The sequence below is a fragment of the Quercus lobata genome, chromosome 12 (assembly GCF_001633185.2).
Source record: "Quercus lobata isolate SW786 chromosome 12, ValleyOak3.0 Primary Assembly, whole genome shotgun sequence".
Classification (NCBI taxonomy): domain Eukaryota; kingdom Viridiplantae; phylum Streptophyta; class Magnoliopsida; order Fagales; family Fagaceae; genus Quercus; species Quercus lobata.
In genome coordinates, this window is record NC_044915.1 from 6,715,489 (window position 1) to 6,730,461 (window position 14,973).

Genomic DNA, 14,973 nt, shown 5'->3' on the forward strand with positions numbered 1-14,973 from the left:
TTTTTTGCTAAAATAAAACCGCTATTGTGAATGTTTTTATTGTTTTTGTTAAGTTTTTGGTTGAATAGTTACTATTTGGATGAAACTAACTAAGCTTATTAAAGAGAAGAACGGCCCCCTTCTCAAAAAAATAAAAAATGGTAAGGGCTCAACTACAAAATAAAATATATAATAACTAAAAAAAAAAATTGGACTCCAGGGGCCGGCCTCCCTTGGGTCCCACCTGGGTCTGTCCCTGCTGACTAGTTATACGAGGTAAACATGTTGTGCGGTTGAAAGAGTTTTGGGTAGACAAGGTGTACTACTAAGCGTATACAAGAGTGATTGCTCAATTTTGCAAGATATTCTTTAGTGCAATCAAGAGTTCCCAGAGTTTCAGCATGGAAAAGCAGTACTTCGGTAGCGTAGTATTAGGGTGATTTTGTCCACATGATGTTATGGTTTTGTGTAAACATTTTATAGATGCTCTGATTTTTATCACTTCCTGTAAATAGACTGTAAATAGACAAGTTAATCCACTTATTTTGAGTGAAGGAGTATATTTATAATCTTCAGATGTTTCCAAGCAAGAATTAGAAAAGCAATGAAGTGAAATTTGTTAACATGTTATTTTAGTTAATATTGATAGAGGCAAATTAATGCAACGACATAAGTTAAAGAAAGGGATAAGGAAATAAACATTGCATGACCAATGTCTGCCATCTAGATTCTAGACTTGATAAACTTCGTGTGAAATCTATAATGGTTTAATTTAAGAGTCTAAAAGGTGTCAAGACCTTGGAAATAAAGGCGTTTTTTAAAAAATAAATAAATTATTGCTCTGCTTTCTCATTGTTTCTTAGAAACATGATTCATCATGCATCTATTTTCTATTTGAAAGGTAACAGTGACTAAGACCACTGCGAGAGTGTAGCTTATTAGTAAGAGTCTTCAAATTACTTCACTTGGTGAATGGTTAGAGTGATAATTCCAGCAAGACTCCAGTGATACACGAGGTATTACTCATTGCCGCCACGTGGCTTAGAGCGATGAGTCCACACCAAAAACCTCTTTTTTCATTTAGCAAAAATAAAATAAAAAAACAGTGGCTGAGGTGTTAGTGTCGGGCCAAAATGGCCCATTAGCATTAATTTTTGAAATATTTAGCAACAGAGCACTGTTTCGGAAATAATTAGGCAAATACCACTTTTTCCGGTACTCAAGCATGGTGAGCTCGAGTACCATCTTTTCATTGGTCAAACATCTTCTCAAAAAAAAAAAACGCCGCTATAGGGCCCGAAAACGTCACTATAGGGCTTAAAAAACGCCACTATAGGGCCTCTTGAACTTGTTATGGGGAAAATTTGCAGGAAAACGCCGCTATAGGGCCCAAAAACGTCACTATAGGGCTTAAAAACGCCACTATAAGGCCCCTTAACCTGTTATGGGACTAAAAAAAATTTTGCAGGAAAACGCCGCTATAGGGCCCGAAAACGTCACTATAGGGCTTAAAAACGCCACTATAGGGCTCCTTGAATATGGGGCGATGGTGGATTAAAAAAACATGGTACTCGAGCTCACCAAGCTCGAGTACCAGGAAAAGTGGTATTTCCCTAATTATTTTCGAAACAGTGCTCTGTTGCTAAATATTTCAAAAATTAATGCTAATGGGCCATTTTGGCCGTTAGTGTCACGGTAAATTGACATTAGGCCCATTAGGGTAAACTGATGAGGTTACTGGGGTCTGAGTGTTCTCTTTATTACATAGGTTTTACAAAATGTTGTTTGTAACATTACCATGCTGTATGATCCAATCTTTACCCACACGGTACTTTAGTGATAGTAGTTTGTATGCTAGCACTAGCAGTAGTTCTGTATTTTATGTCAGAAGACTGAATGGACTGATTGCCATACTATTATTTCTGCATACCCAGCAACAGCTTCCTCAATAGATCCATTAGCATCTAGAAAACCATACATGACTTCAGCTTAATCGAAAATCGGTTAATAACATAGGCTTCTTAACTTTCCATACCCCTTCTCCAGGGTGTTTTTTTTTTTTTTTTTCTTTCTTCTTGTATGGTTTAAAAAGAAAATAATGTTAGAGAACAATACAAGTCAAGAATGTTCCTTCTTAATCCTATATGTATATCCACACACAAAGCACTAGATCTCTATGACTCTACAATGATACTGGCAATTGCTGCACTGTCACAAAAGTACAAAACTTACTGGTAAAGCAGAATAGCTTAGTCTGATGTGTGGATGACATATAAAATAGCACTAATATGATGGGGTCCTAGAGTCAATGGGTAAGAGAACCTCAAAAGAAAAGTGGGAAAGAAACGTTAACAAACATAAACTAATCCAAGATACAGTTTCATATGGTGTTGATTTGCAAATACAATCCACAAAGCCAGACGTGAGAATATTGAAACAAGCTTGGACAACGATGATGACTTGGCACCTTATATGAATCAATCTAAGAAAATATATAATTCTGAATTGTAATTCTAATGGCGCATCTTTGCTATATTTAAAATCTAAAACAATTAAGTAATCTGGGTAAATTACATTTTAAACACTATAATTTGGGAGGGGTAACAAATTAATCATATAGTTTCAAAAGTAAAAATTAAACATCGGCCCATAGTGGAACCACACGGTGCTTGGGGTTTAATTTGTCATCTTTTCATACCCCAAGATATATATTTTTTTTTTTTTTGGAGGAAAAAGATTTAATTTGTTACTTTTGAAACTTTACAATTTAATTCGTTACCAATAATATTCTGCACTGAAATACCAATAATCACTCAACTTTTGTGGTTCTCAAACTCATTAGAATTGACTGTAGTTCAAACTGGGAAGAAGAAACCACAAGATTGTTAGTAGCCAAAATCAAAATGATACTTTAATTTAAGTATGAGCTACTCTAAATAAGATCTATTGAAGTAGAAGTCTCTTCACTAGTGCAAAATCAACCTTCGACTTTGCGGACTTGGATGTGGTGAGTCGATTCTTCACGCCAGATTGGTTGTGCACCACTTTGGACAAGAGTTACACTCTCTCCCCCCTTCAACAGACCTTTACCCTGAAGCATAGAATTTTAACATTTTACTCTAATATGAAAATTTGAGTGGACAAACGATAATATGTCATCCAGAAATTACCGACCACTAATAGCTTAAGGGCTCTGGAGAAGGTCTCCTCAACATCATTCGAAAACTGCATGTATATGGGCATGACACCATGATAAAGCACCAGCCTCTGCTTAATCCTTTCTCTGCTAAGCATGAAATCATTTCAAATAAATTCCAATGCTACTCCCAACAAGACATAAAAAGTAAAACTACTACTTTTTCCTCTTCCTTTCTGGTTTTTTGTTCTGTTTTTTTCTTTTGTTGTAAAGGAAGCCCATTAAATTTTTATGCTCCTTACCTATTGAATTGTTTAAAAATTAAGCAACAGTTAGTATAAAGAGACTATCTAGCTTCTTCAAATATGCATACAACAATTGATTAAGCCAGAAGTAATTCTTCCAGAACATATTTATATCTTTGTAGAGTGATAAATTGTGTATGTAACTTCATGGGAAAAATAAATCCTTGAAGCAGAAGATATCCAGGTCCACCACCTGAATGAGTATGTATACCAGTACTTTGTAGGCTTTTCAAATGAATTAGCAGGGACTGTTATACAGTGGCACACTTTTGCAAAATTGGGTTTTAATCATTACATTGTTTCAGGTCCTGTATTGCCAAGGGCATTTCCAAAAGAAGCTCAGATAACTCTTTTGAGGGGTGTTTCTGGGCTGTCACTCTTCATGATATTTCTTTTTTGCTTCTTTTAAAGGATTTTTTCTTGAGCAAATACACACACCTTCAACCACTGTGGCACCTCCAAACCCAGTATGGGGGTCATGGATGAGGTCAGAATGCAAATCCCATCGTGTATGAGTTGAATACAAAGAATAAAAATATGATAAATGCACAGATGTCAGCATGTCAATCATTCTGGAAAAAATGTTGGCCACTGCAACATGGCACTAAATCAGTAGTACTCTTCTTTTTTCTTTCTTTTTTGATAAGTCAGTAGTACTCTTCTTATTAACCAACATACATGCTTTTGTCGAGGGTAAGATCACATTATAAATCATGAAATGTGACTTGAAAAGAAATTGAAAAATATTATATGCTATAAGGCTACTGAACTCACTCGTTTGTGAAGGCAAATATTGTTGAGGAAGGCCGATAATGGCTTAAAAGTACAGCCATGGATCCTGTTCTTGTGAAAACAATGATAGGAGTATTGAGAGTATTAGCCATAGTCGTGGCATGGAAAGCAAACATTTCACCCATATGGCTCTGTGAAAGAATGTCCAGAAAGTTATCAGATTTTAAAAGAGAAACTGCAGCAGTTCTTATTGAAAATTTTTGGTAAGTTAATGATTCATTAATAAGAGCAAAATGGGTGCAACCCAAGTACAAGGGAAGAATATAAGAGATAAAAACAGGCTGTAACTTCTCGTTTTAGTGAATGCATACCTTATAGCTACCCAATTGAATTGGTGGAGTTGTGCTAACTGGTAGACTTGACTCAGTCCTTAATGCCACAGTATGCATTACTTTTACAGCTTTCAATGGATACCTTGAGTCATTGTTATAATTATGCAATTAATAAAAAAATTTCAAATAAGAAAAAAAAAATGAAAGAGGAAAAAGAGAAGTCGTCTAGAAGAGGACAGAATAACCAACTCATGTATAACAAGAATAGGCCAATCAGAAAAACAAAACAAAAACAAAAACAAAAACAAAACAAAACAAAAGAGCAAGCATGAATATCATCGTTGATGACTTGAAGTGGTTAACATCAACAACAGGTAACAGATAAATAAACAAGTGTATACATGGAAGAACCCCACCCCCCCCCCCCCCCCCCCAAAGAAAAAGAAAAGAAAAGAAAAAGAAACACATGGCATATCTAATTTAGCTAGTAATGAGACATGTAAGAAATGAGAGTTGCATATCATAAAGTCAAATGAACCCCAAAAACTCTTTCTCCAATCATAGATAATGCATCTGTACTTTTCTTTGATAAGTAATAATTTTATGAGAACTAAAAAAGCATCAAATAAAAACAAGTGTAACTTGAACTTAACCCATATATATATTCACACACACACACACACCTGTATCTTAAGAAAGCCCACAAAATCATAAGCCAAAGCATGAAGAACCTTAAAACAACCATTTTCTACCTCATTTTCCTGGGTTAAAGAAATGATACAACCAAAAAACACAACAAAAAAAGGAAAAAAGGATGATAATCCGCATGAAAGAAGCATTATCATTGCTGATGCATAAATTTGAAAATTTATGCATCTGCTATTATAGTATAAACTTAAAATAAAAATAAAAATAAAAAGATGAGGCCACCAGACATACACAAAAACTTACTTTCCGTGGGCAGTTTCTCCTGAAAGCATGATTGCATCAGCACTTTCTCGTACTGCAATTGCAATGTCAGACACCTCTGCCCTCGTTGGTGTAGGATGATTTATCATACTTTCCAGCATGTTTGTCGCTACAATTACCGGTTTCTGCATACTTTGACACCTTCGAATTATGTCCTCCTGTTTGAATGAAACATAGGATTGAGTTACACAATGAAATCCAATACAACATCAGTCACACTTTCTTAAACTCCAGAATATAAAGGGGAAAATATCATATGATGACATAGCAAGGCTACATATAATTAGAGATAGCAATTCCACCCTAAGTTTTTGAAGTATAATATTAAATTAATAATGCAAGCTTGATAAGGTTAGAAATTTAACACAGAAGACAGACATATCTATACTGCAACGTATCTTTTTCCCTAGTCCAATTTAATCCAATACAATTCATTTGGAGTATTGCAATCTCCTCCACTTAAATTCCTGACATATATATTACAACATATTACATCCATGATACCAAACGCTATCCCCTGCCATGTGCTGCTTTCCTAATCAAAATATAGAAGAGCAACTGCTCTTACAAAGTTAGGGAGTCATTTGCAAAGAACAGCTTATGGGCCAGGTGTGATGCAGGCAGCAGGAAATCAGCTTTATTTTAATTTAGTTTCATTTTCATTGATAGCTTTCAAGTTTCAAGTGAGGGAAATTTTGGCCTTTCAGTAATTTTCCCAGCAACAAGTTAATAGGGTTGGAGTCTATGTAAGGCCCATATAAGACATGGACTATGTGTAAGGCCTACATGAGGCATGTCCTAATGTATTGGATTAGAGTGCTCATGGGTTGGTTAGGCTAGAGTTGAGGGTCAAATCTGCAGCCCTCAACCCCCAAACAACAACAAACCAACTCAAATACAGAGAGCCCCCAATTTCCAATGGCCAACTCTAAACTGTTTGACAATAAGGATTCTTCCGAAGCCCATACTCCAAAGACCATTTGAGACCATAGTAAATGGGGCCAAATTTATATGTCAAGCCCAGCATCCAACACCATCTGCACTTTGAATGAGGCTCCTAGCTGCTGCAGGCACTGGATCCCTTGTGGGGTGGCTTTACTTAAATTAAACATGCATGTAAGTTAATTATTTAATGTATGTGATATCGAGTGAAGAATTTAGAATAAATAGTGTCTAAAAAGAAAGCATTGGGGCTTTTGCTTCAATAGTTGATATAAACAATGGTACGAACAAACGTATGATGCTAGATCAATTCTTCCCTGATTTACATGTGCAAAACTATTGGTGTTGTAGTTAGTATGGGGCTCTTGCTTCAATAATTGAATCAAACATTTGGCGTTTAGAATTTAGATTTATTCTTTCCCTGACTCAGTTGCACAAAAATTTTGATGTTTAACCAAAGTACATATTATTCTATTGTATCTATAAAAAATCAAAACAAAAAAATTACCAAATTAGTTAACTACTATAGCAATATATGTCAAGCAACTTCATCTTAGACTTATCATACTTTCAGTTGAAATGTCAAAAGTATGGTGTATTCATTACATCAATTTACTAATTTACCTGCAACAAGGGAACTTCCTCAATTGGAAGTTCAGCTCCAAGGTCTCCACGGGCAACCATTGCCTGAAAAGTCAAGAAAACTAGTAGTAAGCAGCAATTGGAGAGGATCACAATATGATGTTTTCTTCACAAATAAATGGTACCAACCTTTTTTTTCTTCCAAAATAAGAAAATTATCTATATCTAGATTACATAGTCTACACCTAGCACTTTAACAAAGAAAAATAACTCTCACAGCATCTCATGATAAGCACCTTATAAAACAATTTTTTTTTTTTTTTTTTGATAGGTAATCAAAAAACTTATATTAAAGAGGGAAAAAAATAAATGAGAATTACAAGATGTTCATGATGATGAACAACAACAGCAACACAACAGCAAGAGAGATGTTAGGAAACTAAGCTAAGGGAAGGCAAAAACTCAGAGAGAGAAGAAAACTTAGTAAAACTCCAACAACGAGACCACTCCATTAGACTGCGTTGGCATAAAATCTTTAACTCCTCCAACTTTTTCTCTTTATCTTCAAAAGATCGACGATTTCGCTCCAACCACACAATCCACATTAAGCACCCTGGAACCAAATCCCAAATCTCCGAATTATGCTTCCCAAGCCACTGATGCCAACTAGATAACAAACCTGCCACCGAACCCGGCATAACCAATGAATACCAAAAGCCTAAAGCATGAAAGCCCATAGGGAATGAGTAATAGGACAATGAAGAAGAAGGTGGTCTACCGACTCCCCATCACAGCAACACAACCTTATAAAACAAATTTTCCATTTAAAATCTAAAAACTGAGTGCATTATAGAAGGTTTGGTCATATTGGACGGGGCATAGGTAATCTATGCAAATACCATCACTAAACCTTATTTTTGTATGAGAAAGTTTAAAGTTAAGGACTAGAAATTATTTTTGTTTCAAAAAAAAATATTATATAAAGTATTTCACAAAACCTTCTAATTTTAATAAGGCTTAAAGAGCAAAACCCAAACCACTCTTGATGAGTTAGAAGACAACTGATACACCTTTGACTGTTTGACAAGCTAAGGAATACATACATCTATAAGCTCAATAGTGGCACAGTACCATAATGTTAATATTTCACTCAAGAAAGTAATTTTCTTTTGCTTTAGACTTTTATCTCTCTAAGGCTTTTTTTTTTCTTTTTATTACCTCTTAGAGATTTCTACTCTTAAGATATCTTCACCAGTTAAATTTCTTCACCACGCCCAAAAATAAAGAAAAACTATAACCAATGCATGACGGAAATAAGCACAACATGGTATTTAAATTTTCTTCCCTTTTTACTTTCTGCAGCAAACATATGTAGCATACACAATACTTAAATCATAATATTAACACTAACCCCATCAGATGCTGAAATTATTGAATGAAGATTTGGTATTGAGTCTGCACTTTCAATTTTGACAATCACATGTATATCCGCATTGCTATCTACAGAAGAGGTTTGAAATAATTTGAATCAGAAACAGTATGTAAAGTAAGTATTCCCCAAAAAATAATAATAAATTGAATAGAGCGTAAAAATGAAAATTATAAATAAATAAAAAATTACTTCTTAGGTAATCCTTCAACTCATGGACCACTCTCGCATCCTTTACAAAAGAGACTGCATAGAAATCAACTTGGTTGTCCACCCCGAATTTGATATCTTCCCAATCTTTGTCTGAGCAAATGAAAAAATATAATGAATATCAATACCACAGGTAGATGAAGTAGATCCTTGCATGAAGTCCATTTACATATGAAGAGTACCCGTAATCGAAGGCAGATTTGCACTTTTTCCACGCACATTTAGATGACGCCTTGATTTTAGTTCTCCACCATCAACTACTACACATTTGACCAGATCCTTGGTCTTTGACTTAACAGCTAAAGACATCATTCCACCTAGCACATAGATTTAAAATAAAATATAAAAAAAACCTCATTAGGTGACTGGATCAGCAACTTGGGGCATGTATTAAGTTTAAACTTCAGCAGGGTAAATATTTATATTATACAGGGATTTATATCTTAGAACTTATGTCAAAATAATAATAATAATAATAATTAATGGTAAATCACCATCAACAATTACGAGATATGACATATTTTTCAGGTTGATAAATCAAATATATGAATAAAGGACTAACAAGCTGAAAGGTGACGTAAGGGTAGCCATCTTCCAAGTCAGTAAATAACAAAAATTCAACTATTACGTAAGAGAACACTACAGGAAATCCAGTGGAATAATCACTTGCATCTATGACGTAAAACGGCAACATAGTTCAGTTCTTTCCTAGAACGCAGATCAACTTAGTCAAAACCCAACAAATAGAGGTTAATTAGAAACCAGCTCAACAAATGGTTGTCTGTCTAGTTCTCTAATTAGAATCCAGTGGAATAACCTCTATCATTTATTTTGGTCAAATCATTGTGGAGGTATGGCATGGAGACAGATGCGATATAGAGGAGGGTTATAAAGGCAATATATGGGAATCAATGGTGGTTAGTGCACGAAAACTGTGTCGAGTGCGTATGGTGTTAGCCTCTGGAAAATCATTAGAAGTGGTTGGTTGAACTTTTTAAACTCCTACAATATGACGTGGGTGATGGTACTAGAGTGAATTTTTGAAAGCATGTGTGGAGTGGGGATTGTATCCTCAAGGAGGCCTTTTCCAGAATTTTATTGTATTAGTAGGGCAAGGGATTCTTCAGCTGTGAAGGTTGTGTTTTTCTGATGGGAGGATTCATTGGGATGTTCAGTTTTGTCATATAGTGCATGATTGGGAGCTCGAATCTTTGGCTTTGTTTATGGACATTGTCCACTCTTTGTTTGTGCGGGGTCTTGGTTTGTTGGAAGCCAGCAATGAGTAGAGGTTTTGAGATTCAAGGATTTTATCTTTCTTTATACCCTCCTACTATCATATCTTTCCCAAGGAAAATGGTGTGGCAATCAAAGGTTCCTCCAGGGGTACCTTTCTTTTCGTGGTTTGCTTCTTTAGGTAAAATTTTAACAATAGATAACCTTCGAAAAAGGCGTATTATTGTTCTTGATTGGTGTTATATACTTATGCGTGCAAAAGGTGTAGGGAGTCAGTGGATCATCTTCTTCTTCATTGCCCCATAGCATATGAGCTGTGGTCTTTGGTGTTTTGCTTTTTTGGAACTCACTGGGTTATGCCGCATAAGGTTATTGAGTTGTTCAAGTCTTGGCAAGGTAAGTTCAAGCAAAATCACAATATAGCTTTTTGGAGGTTTGTGTCACATAGCTAGAAGTTTTGAGGGATGTGAACGGTCTAGGCTAGATATTAAGTCTTTTTTCTTTCATACTCTCCTTGAATGGATTTTGGTTCTATCTCATTTTTCATGTTTTTCCCTTCTAGTTTTACTTGATCGTAGTAATTTTGGTTCTTGATTTTTGCCCCTATAGTACATTTCCAATGTACTCAGGTTGGCTATGATTTTAATAATATTTTACATTACCTATCAATAATATATATATATCTGTCCAGTTCTCTAACTAGTTTGCTACTTCGCACAAAAAAATATTGAGAAAAAGATGGACTAAAAAGGATATAATCTACATGCAGATCTGAATTCTCAACATGAATATCAACTAGCCTAAATAGTAACGTCTCTTGGTGTTGTATCAGAGACTAGGGATCCAATCCCACTCACACCAAAGATGGAGGGCTTTAAGGGAAGGGGAGGGCTACCCTTCATCGTATATCCCAACATTTGGCCAAAAATAAAATATATGAATTCCCAACCACCCCATCACAATGATCAATAATTTAACAGGTTTCTGCAGATGGAGAAACATCTTATATCCTACTTCTTGTAAACTTGAATGAGTCAGGGTCCTCAGGGACTTCACACATCAATAATTCAAACAATATATGCACAGCAAACTCTGCATCAGATAGGACAATAACCCAACATTCATTAACTAATGCACCAATTCAGCACCCATGAGAGGCATCTATTCTTACCATCAACCAGTAGTATGTCTCCAACCTCCACATCATTCACGAAGTCATCATAATTTACACTAACAGTATCATCTGTACTGACTCCTCTTTTAATAGTGAAGTTAAATTCTTGTCCCTCCTCAAGCTGAATTGGTTGAGGTACATCTCCACTTCTAACTTCAGGACCCTGCATGAAGAGAGTAGAAGCGTAGTGTATCAATAACTTCAAATGATAGCTGTAGGCCTACATATACATATATGGCAAAATTGAACCAGATAGATACTGATGTGTAGATAAAACAAATGGTAGACAGAAATTTGGGTTATGCAATATGTTGCTTAGTTTATAACTTATAAATGAATGGTCAGTATAACTACTTCAGGATGCCAATATAAATTCATACGCATTGGGTAAATGTTAATTTCAAAAGAAGCAACCTTCTGACTTTCACCATAACTTCCACAGACAGCTCCTATACCAAGAAGTATATTAAAGAAAAATAAAAATTGAAAAATACTTCCATGTTCTGTAGCAGAAACAAGAATGTGCTCCACCCTAATTAAAGTAACAGTTATTTATAAAAATAATAGTAATAATAATAATAATAATAATAATGAAAATCTTATATCCGTATATTCAGTTTAAGTTTCAACATTGATCTACTTGGAATTGACAGAAAGTAACCTCAAACGTGTATCAATGGAATAATGCCCTATACTTTTAACTAAGCATCACAGAGGAAACCAGTTATTGAAGAATCAAAATATATTTTTAAGCAACATACCTTAGTGTCCAGCATTATGGCTATAACCTTGTCTTCAAATTGAGCATTGTATTCTTTTACCAGGTCTATTGTCTTCTGGTGTGATGCATGGTCCCCATGTGACATATTTAAACGTGCCACATTCATTCCAGTTTCTGCCAGTTTCCATATCATTTCACGTGAGCTTGAAGATGGACCAATTGTACAGACAATCTTAGTTTTTCTTAGAGAATTTGAAGTTCCCCTTTCCTGCCCAAGAGTGTTATCACTAGACTGAAGCTCAAATGGAGAGTTCAACTTATCCTGACAAAAGAAAAATAAAAAATTGAGCTTGTTACACGGTTACAAATTACACAACAAGAAGAATATTCAGAAAAAAAAAATGGAATTAACAACATATTGGATCAAATAAATGCCACTAACACATCCTTACGAGAAGTTGATAAACACGAATCTAGATAGGATTTTTAAAAATCTTAAGAATTCACCAACCGTAAAGCATTCTATATCGGAGAACTGTATCTAATCAAAGTAACCGAAATGTGAAATTACACAATATCCATTTCTACCTTAAAAGCACTAGTTTCTTAGAAATACTCCACTTCTTAATCAAAAGACATTTCTCTCTTAATTGATATCTTTGATGCAAATTATTTTTAACTGCACCTTTCAAAAAGTCCATGTACAGTTAGAGTATAAGAGCAAGGAGAAAAGACACTTGGTCACTTAGCAATGGCTTCCTCCCCCCCGCCCCCCACACAAAATAAAAAATTAAACTTTTTTCTTTTTCTTTTTTGGATCAGCAAGTTCTACTTTCATTGGCATATTGAATCGTTTTTAAGCATATTCCTTTCCTTCACTCATATTTTTCAAGAACCAAACCAAGAGTAAACATTCACATTAAGTCTTCAAAGGGTCTGGCTCAACATCTCAAAAAGAATTTTTTTTCTCAAAACCCCCTAGACTTAGATAGCACAATGAACCTTAATGCAGTGGCAAGAAAAAAAAGGAAGATCCAAGATTTAACATGGGCAGAACATCAATACAAGAGAATTTTAAGTATGAATCAACATGCAATTATTACAAATATGGCCTATTCCCTGTTACTGTTAAGAGAAGTATAAATCAACTCTACCTACTTGCCAATGAAAAACACTAACTAAAAATGCATCCAAAAAAAAAAAAAAAAAAAACAGAACTGTTTAAGACTTTAACTTTGGAACTGCTTATCAGCATGTCTATAAAAGTAGAGAAAGTAGTTGACCAGTGCTAGACAGACACAGACACTAATGGAAATTCTAAATCTAATGTCATTAAGATCACCAACTAAGCCAAAGTGTTTAAATTAGGCCTTTTTTTCTCGAGGACACCTTTGCAGTTTCAGGTGCCACATAATGAAATTCCTAATGTTTAATATTTTAATTCTAATTTTCTTCGTATTTCCTACGCTTTCTCATCAACTAAACAGAGCAAAATCATATAACCAACTTTTAACTTCAGCCCTTTAAAAAAACAAAAACCAAGTTCCAAAATCCCAACTTCTTCAGTTTTCTCACACTTTCTCATTAACCAAACGGAGCAAAACAGTTTCATAAAGTTTAATTAGTTCGTAAAGCAACCATCTTTAGTTACCAAAAAAAAAACCCAAAAGTCAAAAACTCCATTTCCTTTTTTCTCCCACACTTTTTCAGCAAACAGAAAGAGTAAGAAACCCAAAAAAAAAACTAAAAATCAAGAACAACTTGAAAAATCCATAAGCCAAAAAAGCAAAACTCACAAATCCTAGAGGACCATTTTGGGAAGTGAGTTGGCCATGCTGACTCTGCTCCGTGGCCTTCATCGATCTGACTGAAAAGAATTGCTTCTGAAAGCGCTTCCTTCTGGGTTGGAACACAAAGTCACTCAAGTTTCTAGAGGAAGCAAGGCGATCAGAGGCCTTGGCAGTAGTGGGGTCAGGATTCAGCAGTGACATTGTAGTCGAAAGATTTATCGTCGCCATTGAACTCTGAGCTTCCGAGAGAGAGAGAGAGAGAGAGAGAGAGAGAGAGGAAGAGAGAGAGGGTGGCGGAGAGTTATAGAAAAAATGTGTTGAAGTGAAAGAAAGAGTTGTTTATATTATATGTGTTTGTGTTTGTGTTTGTGTTTGCGTGAGAGAGAGAGAATACGAGGACGAGAGCCAGTCTCGTTGGGGACAGTTGGGCTGCGCCTCTTTGCGGCTCTGACTCCTCTGAGGAATCTGAACAACATATAACATATTAACATCCCCCATATAAATTAAAATTACAGAAATAAAAGCCTCAATTTTTATTTTTATTTTTTTAAGGAAATTCTTTTGAAAAAAATAATAATCAAACTTTCCTTCCTGTGAATATTTATTAGTATACCCTATCTATCTTTTATGTCCAAAAATAAAAAATTTAATTTTATCATTTTTTTATAAAAAAATTTATTATGGATTTAAACTCGAGACTTATTTAAATTATGATAATATAAACACTCTCTTCGTATATTTGTTAAAAACTAGTTAGTACTTGGTAACTCATGAAATGTACTTAGGGTTCATTTGGATTGAGCTTATTTTTGCTGAAACTGAAAATTTTTTGAGAACTGAAAACACTATAGCAAAATAATTTTTAAATGTGTGAATAGTATCATGGGACCCATTTTTAATGAAAAAGTTGCTGAAAAATGAAATTTGTGGGTTCGTGAACAGTGCACTCATGCACTGTTTACGATTGACTTGGTCAAATAGTGTGGCTGGGGAAAAAAAAAAAATCAGAAAACGCAGCCTAAGATTCAACGGAAAATTCTGAATCCAAACAGGCACTTAATGGCTTAATAAAATATCAATTTCTCTTTCTTTTACTTTTAGCTTTTAATATAAAATTGACAGTTATGGTAATTATTAATAGAAAATTTATTATGATTATATATATATATATATGTATATAACTATCAACCATTTAAAATAATATGATTTGATAATAAATTAATATAATGTTTAAATATAGAATAAAATTTAAATCTAATTAAAATATTTATACAAAATAAAAAGGTTTTATTAATAAAATAGGGGAGAGGGTAAGAAATTTAAAAAGCCAGGGGCCATGGGCATGGCTCCCTCCCTAGGCCCTTAACAATCATCGAAAACAAAAGGAATTTTTTTTTATAAATGATATGTCTACAATATTTTTACAACAAATTCTAAGT

General features: G+C 34.5%; 1 protein-coding gene across 2 annotated transcripts; it reads right to left on the bottom strand.

Annotated features, from left to right (window-relative positions):
- Positions 1 to 2,690: 2,690 nt before the first annotated feature.
- Positions 2,691 to 13,993, bottom strand: LOC115971419 (pyruvate kinase isozyme G, chloroplastic). Of its 2 annotated transcripts, none has more exons than XM_031091337.1 (12): positions 13,541 to 13,993; positions 11,785 to 12,066; positions 11,021 to 11,186; positions 8,799 to 8,933; positions 8,599 to 8,709; positions 8,389 to 8,477; positions 7,020 to 7,082; positions 5,436 to 5,611; positions 4,524 to 4,626; positions 4,195 to 4,343; positions 3,154 to 3,262; positions 2,691 to 3,070 (listed from the first exon to the last, which is right to left on the bottom strand). In XM_031091337.1, the coding sequence occupies exons 1-12, from the start codon at positions 13,760 to 13,762 to the stop codon at positions 2,957 to 2,959; spliced, it is 1,719 nt and encodes a 572-aa protein (XP_030947197.1). In that variant the 5' UTR covers positions 13,763 to 13,993; the 3' UTR covers positions 2,691 to 2,956. The 2 variants fall into 2 exon arrangements, with proteins under 2 accessions (XP_030947197.1, XP_030947196.1); XM_031091336.1 differs by having other exon boundaries at positions 3,154 to 3,265.
- Positions 13,994 to 14,973: the final 980 nt, after the last annotated feature.

Coding starts and splice junctions, on each gene's coding strand:
- LOC115971419 (XM_031091336.1), bottom strand. CDS start 13,762: ATGGCGACGATAAATCTTTCGACTACAATGTCACTGCTGAATCCTGAC. Junction 8,934..11,020: donor AGACATACTACTGGTTGATG/GTAAGAATAGAT, acceptor TCTATGTGCTAG/GTGGAATGATGTCTTTAGCT. Junction 5,612..7,019: donor AGGAAGTTCCCTTGTTGCAG/GTAAATTAGTAA, acceptor TCATTCAAACAG/GAGGACATAATTCGAAGGTG.